Source organism: Bos mutus, chromosome 24 (genome assembly GCF_027580195.1).
Source record: "Bos mutus isolate GX-2022 chromosome 24, NWIPB_WYAK_1.1, whole genome shotgun sequence".
NCBI classification, from domain to species: domain Eukaryota; kingdom Metazoa; phylum Chordata; class Mammalia; order Artiodactyla; family Bovidae; genus Bos; species Bos mutus.
In genome coordinates this window covers 22070338-22091766 of record NC_091640.1, presented here as the reverse complement: position 1 = coordinate 22091766, position 21429 = coordinate 22070338, and the positions used below count along the sequence as shown (strand labels likewise).

The 21429-nt window shown below is 42.8% G+C and overlaps 1 protein-coding gene across 4 annotated transcripts in view; it reads left to right on the top strand.

Moving 5' to 3' along the window:
• The window catches only part of MAPRE2 (microtubule associated protein RP/EB family member 2), a 187117-nt gene that overhangs the window by 65981 nt on the left and 99707 nt on the right, over nt 1-21429 (top strand). The window contains exon 1 of one of the 4 annotated variants that reach the window (XM_005889234.3): nt 4532-4784. The exons of the other annotated variants lie outside the window; for them this stretch is intronic. Coding sequence (XP_005889296.1) covers nt 4666-4784 — 119 coding nt within the window. The 5' untranslated portion in view covers nt 4532-4665. Of the gene's footprint in view, nt 1-4531; nt 4785-21429 lie in introns of those variants that run through there. 4 annotated transcript variants of the gene reach the window in all.

Below are 21429 nucleotides of genomic sequence, written 5' to 3'. Positions count from 1 at the left end.
ACATCAGACTTTCTTGATATGCAAATATCACCATGAAGTTCCTTCCTCAAGCACTTTTTTGTTCCAAAACATCTTCAAAGTGAAGGTCAAGCTTCTTAGCTTGGCCACAGCCCCTCCTGCATCCCACCTTGGCCCCTGCCACCGTATACTCTGTTCTCCATCCCCACTAAACAACTTGCTGTCTCCCTGAGACATCACACCCTTTCCTACCTGTGAATCTAACCGTATCTGCTTGAGGAGCCCTTAGTCTCCCCCTCTACACTACCAGTCCTCTTTTAATTTTTAAAAATTTAAAAAAAAATTGTTTTTTGGCTGTGCTGGGTCTTCGTTGCAGTGCATGGGCTCTTCTCTTGGCTCATGGGTTTAGCTGCCCCTAGGCATGTGGGATCTTAGTTCCTTGACCAAGGATTGAACCTGCATCCCCCACACTGGAAGGTGGATTCTTAACCACTGGACCACCAGGGAAGTCCTGCCATTCCTGTTTTAAATGACAGTACAGCCTAGTGGAGAATCATGTCAACTTTGGGGCCAAGATATGCTGGATAAGTTGCATTTACTATTTGAGCCTCAACTTTATCTCTAGGGTTATTGTGAGAATCAAATCAGATGTTTGTTGAATAAATGAATTATGTATTCATGTAGTGTCTACTGCATGCTAGGCCTTATTCTAAGCACTGAAGATATAGTAGTGAACAAAACAGTTGAAGAACCCTCCCTAAGGGATCTTATATTCTGTTTTGGAAAAAGAAATGGCAAGCCACTCCAGTATTCTTGCCTGGGAAATCCCCATGGACAGAGGAGTCTGGCAGGCTACAGTCTTTGGGGTCGAAAAGAGTTGGACACAACTGAGCACATATATGTATTCTGTCTAGCACAGAGAAAGTGAACAAAAAAGGTCATAATTATTACTCATCCAAGGCTTAGGTAATAGCTCCTTGGGGAAGCTTTTCGGGCCTATTTCAATTTCCATTCTGAATGGAATGGAATTCCATTCCCTCATCTTCTGTGGCCCTTTATCAGCCTGTCTGATACCATTATCAGGGCATCATGTTGTATCATAATTGCAAATATTTTTATCTTGCTCCCCCACAACTCTGAGTTCCCTGAGTACAGAGCCTGGGACTTTTCTTTTTGTTTTACCAGCTTCCAGTACGCAAGAAATCCAGTCATAAGTGTTAAGTGAATGAACATTTTAGAGTATGCTTAACTTATTATTTAAAAATAGCATCTACCACTAAAGAGCATTTGTTACAGGCCCAGCACTGTGTCCGTTGCTTCAGATATAATGTATTATGTGATGTAACCTTCACAGCAACACTGTGAAACCAGTATTATTACACCTACTTCGCAGATGAGGAAACTAAATCTTAGAGATGCAGAGTAACTTGTTAGTGTCAAATAGTCAGCAGGTGGTGAAACCAAGCTGGGGACCCAGGTCTGTCAGAGCCCCAGCTTCAGTCCACAGGGCTTGGTAAGAGAAGCCATTTCTCCATGGGGCAGCTGGAGATTTAGGTCTGCACATACTTTATTTTCGGTATACCTGTGTACCTAAAACCTCAACCACAGTCAGATGTACACAGACGTTTTAGTTTACTTTTTTCTATAATCTGTATGACTCTCTTTTCCCTGCTGAGGGAGATGGGAAACGAAAGGTTTTACTTAATTGCCAGTTCACAGTATAGCCTCTTCCGGTTCAGTCCATCTTTGGAGCACTCCATCTCTTGGGTGGATATTCCGTCTTTTAGATGTCCTCCTCTTTCCTAGGTCCTACTTCACCATACCAAACCAGGGACTTTTCTAGTGTGATGAGGCTGCAGCTTGATTGGGAAGGAAGGTGTTGGGGAGACCCTCTTTAAAAGCCATCTCTTCCCAGGGTCCCAAATGGGACATTTGCCTCTTTAGGCGCAAGAAAGTCCCTTAGGCTGAGAACAAAGCCAAAAGCTCTCTAATGCTCCCTTCAGGGAGCTGCAAATGGGAGATGCTGCTTTTGCTCACTTTCACCTGCTTCTTTTCAGCCTTGGGGTGGAGGTACTCTCCCCTCCCTCTTCCTGCCGAGTCTGTGCTTCCCCTGTATCCTAGCATTCTCCCTCCCAAAGTGGAATGTGCCCTCCCCTTCTTCCTGGGGCTAAACAAGAGGATGGCTGCCAGGTAACCTGATTTATGGGGAGGGGAATGAAAACACATCTGTTCAATATTTTCAAATTATTACCCCTGTTACCCCTGCGTCTTGGAGGGTAATCACAAATCTCTGGGGCCTCTCTGGGGCCCTTTACAGTGCTGTGGTTCAGAGCTGCCCCAGTGGAAGATTTACAAGGGTTCTTAGGTACCTCCTCCACCTGCCTGACTACTCCTCCCCGTTCAGCCCATCCCCCCAAATTCCTGGTCATAGTCCTCTCCTTCAAGAACAGCCTTGGAACAGTGGGAGAGTTCTCTCCATGAAATTACCTGGTGGAATGAGTAATAATAATACATTCAAATTCTGACAAACATAGTCCCTATGATAATACCAATTATGTGACCTGTTACTCAAACATGGGATCATAGAAAAGTAAGCTATCCTCTAGAGCCCCAAGTGAGAGGGCTGAAAACATTAAATATTTGATTTGTAGACTCTGCCTTTTAACTTCAGCCTGTCCCCAAAGAAAGGGGACGCTTTTGCAAAGGGGAATTAATTAGTAGGGAAATTGACAGCTGTGGGTCAAGTAACAGAAATAGGAGGAGGAAGTGTTTGTCTTTGTAGCAGGAACTACACTCTCATGCCCTTTTGGTTCATTGTGCAATGTGAGGCTTGTACTTGTATCTCTTGTATTTAGATATTTATCTGATGTACCTTGTTAAGACTTAGGTCAGAACTGGATCCTCATTATATATTAAAAAAATAATCATGTAAGCTGAGATATGGATGAAGTAATCAACTTGTACACTGTGCATTCACTGGAAAAATTAGAAAATAAAATTATTAAAATATAGTTCAAAAGGAGACTATAGAATAGGAAAAATGCCCCCCTTATTTGAGATTATCCTTACCATCTGTGTTGTAAACTATTTGATTCTAATTCTAGAAGCTTGATGCCAGAAATAACTTATTACCAGGGAAATATGCTAGAGAATTGTCAGGAATGACAGCATTTTTACTTGTTTTAATATCTGTATCACAAAATAATAAAGCTGGTAAGCTGTACAATGATGTGAAGGCATGAGCCTAGTACTTTCTGCTACATACATTTATTTTGACTTTTACTCACCCCAGGAAACATCAAAGACCACTTCTGATAAGCAGAGAACCACTTCTGATAAGAGTTGAAGGCAAACTCTTTTCTCTGAAGGAAAGCACTGGACACATCTGGAATCTGTTCAGAATTTATAATCTAATCCATAGACTTTGCACCGTACTAGCAATTCTATTCACAGTTGTCCTTTCACTGTTGAGAGTATATAAGGTACTTGATTGTTACCTTGATCTATAACATTTATGAGTTCACATTAAACACACATCACCACTGTCCAATCACATTGATAAAAAGCATGTCAGCTTGAAGTTCCAGCTCACTGCTTCCCGACTGTGTGACCTTGAGCCACCGCACCAGTTACTTCATCTCACTAGTATACTCATCTCTAAATTAGGGATGATAATAACAATAGGACCTGTCTCATAGTCAATGTATGTGAAAGATGCATAGCAATGAGGCAGAGCCGCTTGATGTTGAGAGTTTCCATCCAAATACTAAATTGGATGTTCACTTGTTTAATTCAAAGAAAATAAAAAACATGACAAGGATTTAATTATCTGTATCAGGAGGCAGTGTAAGAATTTGAATTGAGAGGTTTTGGGTAACCATGATGTTCTAAAATGGTGGGTCTTTAAAAAAAAAAGAACTCCCTTTGGGGATTCTTTTGTGCAGAAAATCTTCATTTGCAATTCTTGATTTTCTCATTATTAATGTAACGGTATATTGATTAGAAGGAAATGGAGCTTCCTATTCGGTTTTCAAGTTTGGGGTTGCTTTGGGGGAGGCGGTTGCTGCTGTTTGGAGAATGAGGCAGGAACCTGGAAATTTTAACCCCTTAGTCTGATAAATTTTCTTGAAGCAGGCTACCAGGTCGTCTTATATATTTCTGAAACCAGACCGAGTTTAATTTTCATGGAACAAGAACTTGGTATGGAAGGAGTTAAAGGGTCTCCCACACCCCTCTGCCTGAATCGTTCTTTTGTGTACACAGCTGCAGTGGGAGCTCGGGCTGGAAAGGAAATGGTTAGAGGAAGAGCTGGTTTTCAGACCCAGGCGAGTCAGTGAGGGGGGCCAGGGGTGGCCTGGGGTTTTACATGCCAGATGTAGGCCGGCCCGGGTGCCTGCCTGAAGCCGCCGGCGTGGTCGCGCAGCGGCCCAGCGCGATTCCAGGCGAGGAGATGAGTTAGCGGGTTGCTATGGGGACAGGCCAGGGCACGTGACCAGGGTGCTGCTGCCGGCGCTTTGACGTCAGCAGCCGGGAGGGCGGGCCGCGAGAGGGCGGGGCGGGAGCCGAGCGCCGAGCTGGGAGCAGCGAGCTGCGAGCAGGCGGCAGGCGCGGTCTGCGCGAGGAGCGGGCGAGCGGGAAGGCGAGACACAGCCACCTTCCTCCCCAGCCAGCCCACAGCGGTTTGTTCCCATCCTCGGGAGTGCGCCAATGCCCGGGCCGACCCAAACCCTGTCCCCAAATGGCGAGAACAACAACGACATCATCCAGGATAACGGGACCATCATTCCTTTCCGGAAGCACACAGTGCGCGGCGAGCGTTCCTACAGGTAATGGGGCTGGCCGGGGAGCGGCGGCGGACGGGCGGGCGCGCGGAAACCCGCCCGTTATATAATGGAGCAGACGCTGCCCCCGGTCCCGGCTGCAGACGGCCGTTTGTAAAGGCGGTTGTGGTTATTTGCTGTTTGTTTCCATGTGTCATGTTGGGTGTGCACGGAGGCTGCCCGATTGCAGATGGAAAGCATTTTGTGAATAGGTTTGCTGCCTGCAAGGGGTCTCCCTCCATCTCTTTGCTTCCACGTTGATTTCAAAATGCAAGCAAAATTTCCCCTCCTCTCCAAAGGGAGACAAGCCAGAGCACTTCCTTTCCTCTTTCCTTTTTAGATTTTAAAGGAACCATGAGGTAGGCTGTGCCTAAAGACCAGAAGGAGGGCGAGGAAAAGGTTTGCGCTTGCACTGGTGTGTGTGTGTGTGTTTGTGTGTGTGTGTGTGTGCAGGAAAGATGGAATCCTCTAGATTAAGCTGCAGTCTGTGATGTTGAACCGCCAGATTGATGGAGCTTTGTAAGAATTCTGCTCGCTGATTGGTGCAAGGATTGACAGCAGAGGTCACGGTGTCAGACATTCACCAAAATTTTCTCCATAGAACCCAAGGTTTATTAGAAAGAGATTGGACTGCAATGGACCTGAAAGGAACTAGGTGCACTTATGCATTTTCTTAGGAGTTTATGGCCTCCGCATGGGTGGGGGAGCCCGCCCTTCTTATTTACAGTAGGAAGGTAATTCCTGGTATTTTGCTGAGGTCTGATGTGGGGATGAGACTGATCTTGGTCATTGTATTGTGAGCTTTTTGATTAATGAGTCGGCCTGTATGGTTGGCATCGTTTTTACATTAGCATATCTGGCAATATGTTCTAGGAGATAAGCTCATTAAAATTGTTTGCATTGTTTGATAAGGATAACAATGTAATGGAGAATGCAGCTCGAGTCTAAGGCAGCTCATGGCCAGACTTGAAGGGAGACTGATAGCTTCGCTCATATTTCCTCTGAAGTTCTTTTGTACTGGGGTAGTTATTTTTAAATGCTACCTTGATAACTGCTAACAATGCTTTTGCTCTGAGGCAGAGCACACATACCCCTAAAACGCATCCTTTCAGCTAGGGAGCAACAGGAAATAACTCCTTTTTTTTTTTTTTTTAATGTCTTCATCTAAACATTCAGATGGTGTTATGGGCAGAATAGTCTATGTATATAAATGTTGCATGTTTAAAAAATAGAGCTGAAAGTACCCCTACTTCCTCTCTCTTTGACCAAAGAAACACTATTAGCTGACTCAAAAAAAAAAAAAAATTATAAGCGATCTTTGCCCTGTCATCCCTGGCAGTTACATAAATACTGGGAGTTAATTTTGGCTGTGCCCATGAGGTCACTAAAATCTCATGCCTATGCTTCCAAGTGATATGTTGACATGACATCCTCAGAGATTCCAAGTGCTTGTTGTTCTCTTAATATAAACCAAAATTGGTCCACAACCTCTGGGACTCTGCTTTTGGAGACCCATGTGATTGGAACATTGGGTCCCTTCTCTCCCTTCCTCCTTCACCTTTCTCTGTGAACATTCCAAAGCTTAAAATAGAATTTAAAAACAAAAACCCGGACATGTTGGTTTTAAATCTTCAGTATTTAAACTGCTCTTATAGGTAATACATTTGAAGCCCTTATTTATTTTTTTCAGTGATTTCATCTCTGCCACGTAGGTAGCAGTTGCTTTTAAGCAGAGTTCGAATTTTACCACATGGGCTGAAGGCAGTTGCCTGGTTGGGTTTTATTAGTCATGTGAACTAACTTGCAATGGCAATGGAAAGATCACTTGGGGGAAAGGTTAAATGCTACCTTTTGTTGATGAATTATTGTTTTACAGTAAAAATTCATTCACCTTTTAAATTTAGTCCAGGTTGTCCTTTCCATTTCCTGAACTATTTCCAGTTTGTTGTCCGAGTCCTGGTATGGTACCTGAAATGATGCGAGAAACAAAATTGAATTTGAATAAAGATCTGATGGAGCAAAATCTTAAGTCACTAAGAGCATCGTGGCCTTTGTATTTTATATAATAGGATTATTGGTCCCTATAGTGAGAGATGTCATAGGTTAAATGAAGAAAGAAGACTCCAAAATTGCTTTTGAATTGTGTTGTAGAAAATGTGCCCAAGGAGACAGACACACTTGTTTTCCTTGGTCTGCTTTTCTTTCAAAGTGGATGACCAGTGCAGTATAACTGCCACTTATTTTTTGGGGGAAAGGAAAAATGTGACACATTTTTCTATCCAGTAAGTGTTCCATAATTATTTTGGCATCCTGAGGCTGGAATAATATTGCCATTTAATTGCTGAGGAAACTTGGAAGGCAGTTTGAAAGCCAAAGTAGAGATTCAACTACATAAGTTTTACTTTGGCTGTAGGTTAAGTCTGGTCCCCATGATTGAGGTGTGTCAGAGAGTTCTGATGGAGTGCCATGGAGGGGCCTGGGTAAGCCCAGAGCCCTGGGGTGATCTCTTTCTGGGAATTTCCAAGGGAATCCTCTTTCTGGTTCCTTTACTGACTTCTAGGTGGTCCCAGCAGGTCCTTCTGCTTTGGCTCTATTTTCTACATTTGCTCATTGCATTATAGACTCTTTCATTGCTTTCTTATAAAAATCTTTGTAAGGCTAACTGAAATATTTAAGACAAAAAGCATCTTCACAGACGTATGTAAATATAAGAAGAATGCTATTGTTACTGAAAGGGGCCTATTCAGGCACTCCAGGATAAGAACACCCCTCACCTGGCTTGGAGCACAGGTGAGAAGAGAAGAACCCAGAGAACAAGGCCGTTCTTTCTAGCACCGTCAGGGGGCAAGTGGTCCCTCTTCCCAGCAGGAGACATTATTGTCATAACGTTTGCACCAGATTGTTTATAAATAAGGATCAAATGTGGTTCACGATCCAGATATCTTGATCCAGGTATCTCTTGGTATAAACAGAACCTGTTTTTACAGCCTGGACCAGAAGGAGTGGTAAATCATTATTGAAATAGAGTGCCCTTTGATTAGAAGAGCAAGTTTCCTTTAGAAAATTACCCTTCCATTAGCAATTTGAGTTGAAACGAGCAAGTGCAAAGATGGCTCAGCAGAGCCGTGTGGATGTGTCTCTGTGGCTCACGTCCACCACTCCTGTGTGATTGCCTTCTCAGCCCCAGCTTCCTCATTGCATTTATGAACACTAGAAATCCATATATTTTCAGAGCTGCCTAAAAAATAAATGTGGTGTGGGCCATCTGAAGTGACACTGTTTAATTCACAGAGCAAATAGTCGTGCTCTGCCCTCCCTGGAGAGGCGACTCCCTATAGCGCTGTTTCATGCAGATGCTCATAGATGAGATTTATTAACTGGCCCTCTGCCCACCGCATCGCATCTTTGTTTGCATACTCCAGGCTTTTAAGAATGAATGTATAAGTCCAGAGGACTAGTTCCACATGGGTATTTGAACATGCAACTACAGTAGCATATGTTTCTGAATTCTTAAAAAAGAAAAATTACTCGACGTGAGGCAATGGACTGTAAAGAAAAACACAGCGAAAACTTAAGCCTAGGACCTTGACTCTGACGTCCAGCTTTGCTAGTCTTGAAAAATGAGCTCATGGTAGGGCACACAAAAAGAAATATATGTATATGTGCCCACAAACACGTGTGCAAAAGATAGTTGCGAAAGCATGTTCTGTTTAATAGAAGCTATTGTAACATGCCTCACTTTAACCAGAATGTAGATTTCAGATCACATTCCCCAAACGGCGACTGCAGAAGTCTCCTTCATGCATCTCCATTAGGTATTTGTTAGCATCATCTGGGTTTACTCCTGTCTTAGGATGTTTTTGAAAATACTGATTTTTGTCCTTAACGTTTTTCTTAGTATTTTTAAAGGGTTACTAGATACCTTGACTGTAGCCCACCAGGCTCCTCTATCCATGGAATTTCCTAGGCAGGAATACTGGAGTGGTTTGCCATTTCCTTCTTCAGGGATCTTCCCAACCCAGGGATTGAACTCAGGTCCCTTGCATTGCAGGCGGTCTCTTGCTTTGCAGGCAGATTCTTTACTGACTGAGCCACCAGGGAAACTGCCTTAATTGTTAGGTGCCCAGTGTATTTATTTTCTTTTTGGCTGTGTTGAGTCTCTAGTTGCAACGGGGGTGGGGGTGGGGCTACTCTCTAGTTGCAGCACTCGGGCTCTCTTTGAGGTGACTTGTCTTGTTGCACAGCACGGGCTGTAGGGCACACAGGCTTCAGTGGTTGTGGCACGCACGGACTTAGTTGCTCTGAGGCATGTGGGATCTTCCCGGACCAGGAATCGAACTGGTGTCCCTTGCATTGCAAGGGGATTCTTAACCACTGGGCCACCAGGGAAGTCCTAGGTGCCCAATTTTTGAACTTCTTTTCAGGGTCCTTTGTTGGAGAGTCTGTTAAAGGAGATGGTCCTCCGGGCGCCCTGGTCAGAGGCTCACCCCTGCTCAGCAGGGTTTGCCACTGGTCTCGTGTGTTTACGGGAGCATTGTCTTAGCAGAACAATGGTTTGAGATGATCCTCTGAATTTAGGAGGTTGATTTCCATATTCAGTATCTTTCCTGTATATATAGAGACCTCTTGAAGCTGCAGTGAATAATCCCTCAGATTAATGGAGGGGGAAATAGTGGGACTAATCTAAATATTCTGTGTGGTTTGGAGGATTAATTTGACAAATGCTTGAGAATCTCATTCTGGCCACGCTCTCTGCCAGATGCCCCTCGAAGGACCTGCAGTTGTAGCGAAGTCAGATGTCTGAGCCGCTCATTCTGTAACAGGTTTACTTTGTTGTGAATATTTGGCTGGGTTTGATAGCAGAAGTGGTTTGCGCTTTCTGAGCCCACAGTGACTCAAAGTAGAAAAAGATACCCACAAGGCCAGTATGTTGTAGGAAGCTAAAAGACCCTGTTGGAGACCAGCTATTTGGGTGAAAGGAGTGGAGGCTGTAGAATTAGAATTTTCATTGGATAGAATTTTCCCGAGGGATAGGACCATAGGAAGGCAGGCACGGTGACCGGAACTTGAAAATTGAAAGCATGTTGATTGAAAGACAGCATAATAAGAACGGAAGTGCATGCTGGAATTGAGCTCCTGTTTTGCAGTGAGAGTTGAAGGGAAAATGGAATCCTCCAGTGCCCCACCCTACAGCGTCCAGAATTCTTAGGGAACACTTCATTTGCTCTAATAGAGAGACCTCTCCGGCTCTGTTGTAGGGCTCAGGACAAGGGAGGTAGATGTTCCTGGCTCAAGGCATTTTCCCTCGTGTAGAAGCAATCATTGCAACTTCTTCCCATAACAGCGTTGGTACTTAGGTCAGATGGTGGCTTCTTGGTATACAGATGCCAACTTCACAGTTACCAGGCCAAAAGGGTGGCTACTGTATAGAATTTACACTCTTTCAATCCTCCCAAACTCAGAAGCAGAGTGTCTGGTATTTCACTGTGAAGGATCCTCAGGAGTCATTTAATGCCAGCTGATGACACTGCTCAGAATGCCCCTCAGGGCTCCGGTGCCATTTTTCTTACAGCTGGAAAGTGATCCCTTCGATGGCAGGTTCTGGAAGGGATGGACTGAGAGTGGACTGAGAGTTTAACCCAGATGGTGCGGATTGCTTTACTTTCGAATTTTGTCAATTTCACTTTAAAGGAATTGATTTACTCCTCTCCTGTGAACAGTGTCTTTTCCACAATGAAATTTGTTAGGATATGTATGTTAGAACAATTCCATTCTTCTTGACTTCGGGCTATCTTTCAGATACCAACCTCTGGAATTCTAAAGTGGATGTGTCATACTCATCTAGTATCCTTTTTCATTGAAGTATATTTGCTGTACAATATTACATATGTTACAGGTAGATAATATAGTGATTCACAATTTTTTAAGGTTATACTCCATTTATAGTTATTATAAAACATTGGCTATATTTCCTGTGTTGTACAATCTATCCTTGAGCATATTTTGTACCTAACAGAGTGTGCCTCTCAGCCCCCTGCCCCTGTATTGCCCCTCCTCCTCCCCTCTGCCTAGTGGCAACTACTGGTTTGTTTTCAGTATCTATTAATTTGCTTCTTTTTTATATTCACTGGTTTATTTTTTTAGAGTGCACAGATAAGCGATACCATACAGTATTTTGCACTTAGCATAATACTCTCCAAGTCCGTCCATGTTGCTGCAGATGGCAAAATGCCATTCCTTTTCAAGACCGAGTAGTGTTCATTGTATGTGTATACCTCATCCTCTTTATCCGTTCCTCTGTCAATGGACAGGTTGTTTCCAAGTCTTGGCAGTTGTGCATAATGCTGCTATGAAACTAGGATGCCTGTACCTTTTTGAATTAGTGTTCGTTTTTTCCTGATGTATACCCAGGAGTGTTGTCTCTCATCTAGTATCTTAAGCACTCTTCCAGCAACTTTTTGTCTTGGAACACTCCACGCACCCACCCTGCATTGGTATCACAGGAACCTCATTTCATAGCTCACTTTAAAATTCTGATTGTTCATCTCCTAGTTTTTGACCTTTGGCATTTATATTATGTTGAGAGAATGCAAAATGGAAGCCTACAGTTCACATAGGCAAAAACTGAAATTATGCGCTTTCGCCTTATAGCATGTATCAGAGACATGGCTCCTAAACATGTTTTTGTTAGATACATCCCCAAAGATAACTTATTTTAATGGAAATAACTCATTACTGCGGTAAAGATGAAACAGGGTTTTATAGGCCACCAAGAAATAATTTCTTAGTAGGTTACTGAGAAGAAAAAAAAATACTTGTACATTTTCAGTGTCATGTCTCCCCAGCCTAATTAGGATCTTACTCACTTGAACCAGGACGCACTTATTTAAAGCATTTTTTTTTTTCCTAAAGGATCCAAAGGTGGTGATAGGTGCATAGGATGGTCAACCTGATGACTGCTTTTCGTGATAGATGCTTTTGTGTAATTATCTCATAAAGGAAATGTAATGAGAGCTCCGTCTTTCTGACTGAGACCTCATTTGCTTTGAGCAGGTAAATGTGCCAAAGAGCCAGGTTTGTTCCATGACCTGAAACAGAAGAGGAATAGGGTGAGAGGCTTGAAAATGAAGAGTACGCGTTGTAAGTTTTTAGTGTACATTGGCACAAGTCTGTGAACCGTGGGATCTCATGCACAGAGTTGGTCCTGAGGTTTATGGCGGGCGCTTGATGTTAAGTCGTTCTTAAAATGACAGTCCTCTTCCTATGAGGCACACCTTAGGTTTCTGTGATCCGTTTTATTTTTTCCTAGAAGTCGTGTTTGATTTTCCTTTTTTAACATTAATTTTTTGTTCTTAAGAGTCAGCCTGCCCTGGCAAAGCCCTGAGAGATAATTTGTCTAAAATCACAGTGGCAATGACATCTCAGGGAGGTGTTCTTAGTGTCACAGTTCTACTCTGATTACAAACTGTAGTATCCCCTCATCCAGGAGCCCTCCCGCATGATTCCCTGCAAGGTTCGAATTTGGTAGCTCTGACGGTAAAGAATCTGCCTGCAATGCAGGAGACCCAGGATCAGGAAGATCCTCTGGAGAAGGGAATGGCAACTCACTCCAGTATTCTTGCCTGGAGAAACCCATGGACAGAGTAGCCTGGTGAGCTACAGTCCATGGGGTCTCAGAGAGTCACACACAACAGGACTTAGCGACTAACACTTTCACTTTCAAATCAGGAGAAACCTCTCCCCTCCCCAGTCGACTTCCTTTTTGTCAGTTTAGAAAGCCAGAGCATGTTTTCAGGTTGCCGATGATAAAATCTTTTAAGTTTCCACTCTGTAAATATACAGTTGCAGCTTTATTAAAATTTAAGCCAGAATTCCAGTCATCTAAGAATCTGGTCTTTCAGCGGACTCACCAGGTTTCTTCTGTATGTCATACTCTGAGCTGAGCACTTGAATTCAAAAACAAGTCACACAGGGGACTTCCCCTGGTGCTCCAGTGGTCAAGACTCCATGCTTCCACTGAAGGGGGTGCAGGTTCAATCCCTGGTCAGGGAAGTAAGATCCCTCATGGCGTGGCCAAAAAAAAATATATAAATCATGCATAGCCCTTTCTTGAAAAAACTCTAAATCTTGGGAACAGCAGGCAGGAAGGCAGTGTTTGACTGGAGAAATCTGAGGGGGAGAGGTACCACCGACCCCAGAAAAGTAATTCTGTGACTCTTGTGCTGATAACTTAGCAAGGGCAAAATTACCCTTGTAGCTCATTTGGTAAAGAATCTGCCTGTAGTGCAGGAGACCTGAGTTTGAGTCCTGGGTCGGGTAGATCCTCTGGAGAAGGAAATGGCAACCCACTCCAGTATCCTTGCCTGGAGAATCCCATGGACAGAGGAGCCTGGCAGGCTACAGTCCATGGGGTCCCAAAGAGTCGGACACGACTTAGCAACTAAACCACCACCGTAGCTTTCAGGAGCTTTCAGTAATGGCACCTGTAGATAAAAACCATGTTTGAGTGTGTGTGTTCCCTACTATGACCTCTGTGTATAAGTTTTAATACAGCCCCGTGGCATAGATTTGAGCATTGTTGAATGACATACGTGGTGGTGGTGGGGAGGTTACTTCTCCCTTACAGAAAGTCACTTGAGGAAAAATAAAATGCTTATCTCTTTTTATCCTCCAAATTTTATGGTATTTTTTATTGAACATCACTATGTTAAAATTAGTGCAGTAGACTAACTTTTATATAAAGAAAATGTATGTATTCATATTTCCTTAATGGGCATGGAGAAGCTGGAAGAATGTTAACACATGTGGAACCAGACACGTGTCACAATGGGACTGGACAGATGATGGGTCCCTGGGTTGAAAAAAATCAGAAAACTATGTAAAATGCACTCCCTAATCAAACAGTGGTGTTTCACTTAACCCCTTAGTGGCAGTTTGAAAATTAAATGAGTTTTGATTTTTCACAGTGAGTTTTACGTGTGGAAAGGTGTTAGGAAGCGTCTCAAAATATCCTTGCTGAAATCACATGGATGATGTTAAAGATTTGCCTGACCCAAGTACCATTCTTACACGCGGCCGCGGCATCCGCCTCTTGAGGTTTCACACGGAGCGAATGCACAGTCCATATTTTGTTTCGTTTTCTCCAGAGTCCGTCAGAGCTGCAGTCGGTGTTGTTTTTTGTGATGCTGCCAGCCTGCTTAGTATGCTCCATGAATCTTGCTCTGACTGCAAAATAATCCTCTGTGAAGATGGTTGTCAATATCCTCTTTGGATGTTTTCCTCCTCATTTATTGAGCACCTGGTGTGTCTCAGGTATTGTGCAGGGGCCCTAGAGTGTGCAATTGCAGGTTTTGGCCATTCTTTTTAGGCATTCTGCTGCTGTCCTCTGCACACCGCCCCTACCCTGCCCCCACTTCTGAGTCTGACTCCCCACCTTATGGAAGTTATTGAGTGATATCTGGCCTTGATGTCCGCCCCCCTCTCCAACCCGTGATGGTGCTAGACGCCAGCCAGGAAGCAGGCCATCTGCATTCACAAGCCCTCCCTGCCCCCTTCCCCTCCCCCTCCCGTCTGGATGAAGGCTGAGTGGATGGCAGGGAGACTGACCAATTAAGAATAAAACAAAAGGAGAGCTTTGAATACATTATCTCAGCTTTCTGGACCTGCTGCTCACCGGCAGTAACCGTGAAATAGAAAGCTTGTGGAGCCTGTGCTCTGCTAGAGAAGGAGGAAGCGGAAGAGGGCACGATTGGTGGATGCTGTGTGGGTGGGGGAGGGGAGCGCAGGATGAGGGCTTCTTGGGGGGGGGACGTGTCAGCCCCTCCCCGCCCCCTGGCCCCCTGGCTCTTTCTGTTTCTGGGGACCTAGTACATCTATCCCTTGATCACGTCTTCTCCAGAGAGAAGGAAAGAGAGATGAACATCATCAGCCACCCAGGCAATGAGGCTGAGGACAGGAGGAGTCAGCCTTTCCAACATCCCTTAGTGGGGCTGGCAACACAACAGTAAATGCCAAAGCAGGTTTGGTGTTTGGAAAGCCGGTATCCCTCTCCCTGGAATTTCTCACAGGCAGATAGCATTGTCGGGTCACCGACTGTAAGATGTCAGCATGATTAACAGTTGAACACACTTCCAGCCTGTGTGATGAGGGTCATGGCCTCCTCACCTCCCGTTCAGAACGTGGTCTGCCTTCCATTAGGACCAACTGGGGCCCCCAGAGTCCCAGATTGCTGCTCAGAGAAGCAGGAAGGGGTAGCAGGCAAAGCTTGGGCTCTGGCCTCAGACTTATTCTCTATCCCAGCTCCACCCTTTTCAAACTGTGTCATCCAGGGCAAATTTTTTAGCCTCCCTAAGCCTCATTTTCCTAATGTGCAAGTGGAAATAATAATAGCATCAACTTCACAGTTTTTAATGAGGACTTAAATGAGATGCAGAATATAAAGTATATCAAGCAGTTGAATGGTGTAAAGTAAAACGCCTTTCAGAATATTAGCTAGTATTGTTGCTTGTCATTTCACTCTACTCTTTTACCCTGTCTTTATAATAAACTATGATCTTTGTGTCCTTACTACCTCTTACACTATCTGACACATAGCAGTTCATTAAAAGTCCAACTTCAGTCTGGAAAAAATTCAAACAAATTATACTGTGATCTCCCCACCTTACCAACTTGATTAAGAATTAATTTTACATACAGTGAACTACATCTGTTTAAGGTATAATGATTCAGTGAGTATTGGTGGTATGTATGCCCTTGAATCCATCACTCCCAAAAGATTCCTGGTATCCTTTGCAGTTCATAGCACAGGTAACCACTGCTCTGCTTTCTTTCACGCTAGATTAGATTACCTTTTGTATAAATGGAATCATACGGATTGTACTCTTTAGTGTCTGACTTCTTTTACTTGGCATAATGATTTTGAGATTGACCCAGCATGGATGAATACAACTCGGCCACAAAGCTCATTGCTGTTTGTGGCCAAGTGGTATTCTGTTGTATGGCTTTGTTGTTGTTCAGTTGCTCAGGCAGGTCTGACTGTTCGCGACCCCATGGACTGCCTCACACCAAGCTTCCCTGTTTTTCACTGTCTCCTGGAGTTTACTCAAACTCTTGTCCATTGAGTCAGTGATACCATGCAACCATCTCATCTTCTGTCATCCCCTTCTCCTCCTGACGTTAATGTTTCCCAGCATCAGGGTCTTTTCCAACGAGTTGGCTCTTTGCATCAGGTCGCCAGAGTATTGGAGCTTCAGCATCAGTCCTTCCAATGAATATTCAGGGTTGATATCCTTTAGGATTGACTGGTTTGATCTCCTTGCTGTCCAAGAGACTTTCAAGAGTCTTCAGTTTCGAACTACAGTTCGAAAGCATCAGTTCTTTGGCACTCAGCCTCTTTTATTGTCCAACTCTCATATCTGTACATGACTACTGGAAAAACCATAGCTTTGACTCTACAGACCTTTGTAGGCAAAGTAATATGGCTATAATCATATTTTATCAGTTACCAGCTTGTGAACATTTGGGTTAGTTTTGGTTCTTAGCAATTATGGATACAACTTCTAAGAATATTCATGTGTAAATCTTTGTGGGACAAATGTTTTCATTTTTCTGAAATAAATATCTAGGAGTGGAATGGTTGGGCAATATAATTGCTGTTTAAGAGACTTAAGGAACTTAAGGAGACTTAAGAAATAGTTGTCCAAAGTGGTTGTACCATTTCACATTCCTACCAGAAGTGTAGGAGAGTTCCAGTTGCTTCACATCCTTGTCAACACTTGGTATTGTTAGTCTTTTAAACTTGGCCATCCTTACAGATGTGGACAAGTATCCTGCTGAGATTTTAATTTATATTTTGATTATTAATGATATTCAATGTCTTTTATGTGTTTTGTTGGTCATTTGTGTACATTCTTTAGTGGAGTGTGTGTTCAGATCTTTTGTCTATTTTAATAAAAAAAATTAGGTGGTTTAGTTTACTATAATATGGTCTTAACTTAGATTTCAGTGAGTTTGAGTCCTGTGTTCTTAACCTGAATCTAAACCTCTTAAGAAAAGGAGTCAGTGTTTCTACCTGTTCTTTATCCACAATGCTTTTTCTGGAAATTAGGTCCAGTTCTCAGTAAGTACATACTAAATGATTATAGTAAAATAATAACTGGATCGTTATTTTTAACTCAGGGGAAAACTACTAAAGCCACTTTAAAAGTGTATATGAAAGAGTTAAATTTTGGAGCTATATTTGCTTTGAGATCTTGACATATATGAGATACTCTTTTAATTCTGTGAACACTATAGTTCTGTAGATAGTCTTTTCTTTGTACTTAACACCATATCAGATTTTACACCATTGAATTTAAAAGGAAAATGTGGGTAGAAATGTCTTCCTCTTTAAAGGTAGCAAGGAACCATTTCCATATTTCAGAAATTTTGCCCAGAATAATTGAAGTATTACATGCCATTCCCTGCCCCCTTTTTTAAATTCTTAGGCTAACATTCCCCCAACTCTTGCTCACTCCTCATTCTACCTCATTTGATAATTTTTGTTCTTGTTGTCCAGACTGGCTCCTGACTTCTTAAAACCCTTAAAGAGAAGTTGGCTCAGTAAAGTTACTCAGTCGTGTCTGATTCTTTTCGACCCTATAGACTATAGCCCACCAGGTTTCTCTGTCCATGGAATTCTCCAGATAAGAATACTTGAGTGGATAGTCATTCCCTTCTCCAGGGGATCTTCCCAGCTCAGGGATTGAACCAGGGTCTTTTTCATTGCAGGTGGATTCTTTACCATCTGAGTCACCAGGTAAGCCCCATAAGCTCAGTAAGGTCCTAGATTTACCTGAAAGGATCAGCTGAGGACTCTTGTGATTTTTAAAAGGGAATGCTTGGCTTCCCGAATCTTTGCAGCCCAAAACCAAATTTCTTAACCACATATGTTTCAAAATCCAAATATACTATGAAATAAAGGTCATTTATTATTTCACAAATGCCCTAGGTCTTATAGTAAATTTTGAGTGCAACATCTTTCATCTATCACTTACTCACTTTATTGCAAAACCATGAGGCCAGATTTCAAATGAGTTACAGCTTCCATAATGGCAGTAATCTCTTGCTCTTTTGGTCATAGATAACTGTTTTCTGTGTTCTGTTTAGGACTGAGCAAGTTACAAGCCACTGGAGTATCAGTTGAGAGTTTGAGAGTGTTCTTTTTTGCTTTCATTGAGGTTGTTCCGTGAAAGGAAGCCAAATACCATTCGACAGGACATCCTGTGATTCCCTTAGTTTACGATGGCCAAGGACATGCCTTTTTTTTTTTTTTTTTTAAAGAGATGATTGCTTGCTTCCTTTCCTGTTAACAAGGGAACCCAGAACTGATGCTGTCCATTCGGCTTTAAGAACAATAACTAGCAAATAGCTAAAGCTCACTCCAGAATCACCCATAGACTTTTAGGACGTGGAAGAACTTCCAGGTCTTTTTACGTGAGCCAGCAATGATTTGATCATGGTTAGCATTTAACTGCCCATCAGTTCTGTTGTCTTGAAATAATAATTAACTGAAGAAGAGAGGAAACGGCCAAACTAGAAGTTCAATAAATTAAATATGTTAACAGAAAATCTGAACTCAGGTATATTATGAGATACCTGAACAATGACATCTAAGTGCGGATGCTACACAGAAGACATGGAAAATGCTCACAATGTGTTAAGAGAAACAAGCTGATGAGTACAAAAGTGTGTAAGTATTGTATTGATGTCCTAGGGCTGCCCTAATGAATGGCCACACACTGGTGGCTTGAAATGCATTCCCTCACAGTTGTGGAGGCTGGAAGCCTGAAATGAAGGTGCTGGCCAAGCTGTGCTCCCTTCCGAAGGCCCTGGGGGGGAATCAGTCTTTGCCTATTCCTGCCAGGTTGCCTTCTGCGTTCCTTGGCTTGTGGCCGCGTGGCTTCAGTTATCACATGACCTCCTTCCCTGTGTGTCTGTGTCTTTCTGTGTCTCCACACAATGTTCTCATAAGAATACAAGTCGTTGCATGCCCTTGAAGGGAGTTCAGGGTCGAGAATGACACATTTTGTACTCCAGGGAAACTGGTGGAACAGGTCTTCAGAAAGTCAGATATTTTCAGGAATTGATTTCATGTTCCCAATCCTTGCATCTCCTCATATCTAGAAAAGGACTCATTCCCTTCATGGTGACATCAGCTCCTCTTGACTGGCAGAAAATCTTTTGTAAGATAAGTGCTTGATTGCACTGAAGTCCCCCTTCACCAAAGTCACATATATTAACCTTCCTCCCCTACTTCTTTGGGGCAGTTTTTCAGAGCTATCTGAGGTGCTGTCTCCCAGGCTAAAGTCCTCATTTTGCCCCAGATAAAACTTAATTCGCAAAAAGGAAAGAATGCAAGTCATTGAATTTAAGACTCTAACGTTATCTCAGCTAATTAAATCTGCAAAGTGTATTTCCTAATAAGATCATGTTCTGAGGTTTTGAGTGGGCATGATTTCTAGGGGAGAGGGTGATGCTGTTCAATCTAGTGTATATATGTGTGCTCAGTCACTCAGTCGTGTCCGACTCTTTGCAAGTCTGTGGACTGTAGCCTGCCAGGCTCCTCTGTCTGTGGACAAAAATACTGGAGTGGCTTACCATTTCCTCTTCCAGGGGATCTTTCTGACCTAGGGATCAAACCTGAGTCTCATGCATTACAGGTGAATTCTTTACTGCTGAGCATATGCACACACACACATGTGCATGTGTAATCATTTTTATAAATGTACATGTATAAAATACACACTCTTTCTCTCATATGAAAGATCTTTAATTTTTATCTTAATTTTCTACTTTTTCTCTACTAAAAGCATGCTGATTTTCAATATAAAAATATTTTAAAAAATAACACTTGGACATCTACTTTTTAAAAATAGGTTTTTTTTTTAATAAGCATTCTACCTTGAATTTGTTTCCTTTGTTTCATCAAACTATTATGATTTTTTAAACTGTAATTTAAAATAGGGATTATTCCTTTGTAGTGTATATACACACAGAAATATATGGAGTCAATATTTTTATGATATTATGTTTGTTGTGCTTGTTACATTATAACAATAGCTAAAACTGAAGTAATGTAAAGTAAACCAGTCTTTGAGACATTGGGTCAACCAGTATAGTACCAAGTCTTTGGTTTAAGTCTGCCATCTGCCGTGCTCAGGTGTGTCTGACTCTTTGGGACCCCATGGACTGTGGCCCACCAGGCTCTTCTGTCCATAGGATTTTCCAGGCAAGAATACTGGAGTGCGTTGCCATTTCCTACTCCAGGGGATCTTCCTGACCCAAGTATTGAACCTGTGTCTCCTGCATTTGCAGGTGGTTTCTGTACCGTTGAGTTGCCTGGGGAACCCCCCGCCCCCTGCAAAAGTGATAATTTCTCAATTGCTGATTCAGATTAATTTTTAAAATATGTTTCAAAGTCTCTAAGTTAAATTAATCTTAGGAACCTAGAAACTAGGGTTTGGGACAGAATGAGGAGGCACTTTGCAAATCTCACGTTGACTCATATACTGGGTAACTTTTAACACACGTTCACTCTAGCACAAATGTCATCTACTTACCGAAGGCCTTTAGACTTTCCTGTCTCCAGTAACATCTCTGGTTATTTCGTCAAGTAGTTTATATGGTCTGGGAAGTAATTTCCTTTTCCTTAATTATTTCTGAATGCTCATTAATCAGCTGTTACTTTTCCATTTTTATCCCAGGTTTAACAAAACATTCCAAATTCAGCAGAGACCATAATCCCACACATTTATTAAACTACAACAGTACGTTAAATTTTGTCCTTTGCTCCCGTGAGTCCTCATAGCTTAGTACTGCAGAGTCAGAAAAGGAAGCTCCAGTTCAGGAGACTGCTATGCATCCTCTGTTCCCAGACCCAGAGGTCTGACCATGGCTGCCCCTCTGGTATCTCTGTACCTGATTCAGTTTGAACATGGCACACTTCTTAGCCACTTTTTACCCACATGCTCAGTGTTTTGTACTTCCTTTTGAGAATTACAATGTTTCTGCACTGATGCTGGAAATGTTTTCACCTTCGACCTGGGTCAAGACAGCAGATAGGAAAGCGGAGAGATACTGCAAATGAAGTGTGTGTGTGTGTGCGCGTGCATGCGTGTGAACAAACTGATTTTTGTCAGAGGCTTCTGGGTCTTTTGATGCAAGTCTATCAAGCCTTTCTTCATTCCCATAAATAAATGGTAAATGACTTTATTGCCTTAAAAAAAAAAAAAAAAAAAAAAAACCTCTTTTACTGCATGCAGTACAAGGCAGACGGAATTGGTGTCTGGTTGCCCAGACAAGAGTAAGCAGGAAACTGGGGCGGGGGAAGAAGGATGAACGCTGACTCTGGGGTGGAATTGTGGACAGACAAGGGGGAAATGTATTCTCTGGCCTAAATGAATCATTTCACCTGGGAAGGGAAGTTTCGGGAATGATGGCTTGGGGAACTGGTGATGAAATAGTGTTCCTAGTTTTGATGGTATTTCCCCACCGCTACACCAGTTTGGCTGAACTTTACTAATCTTGGACCAAAATTTCCATTTCCTGTGCTCATGACCTGCAGCCGTCTTGGACGTAATTCACAGGATGTCCTCTGGGGTTGTGGAGTGGG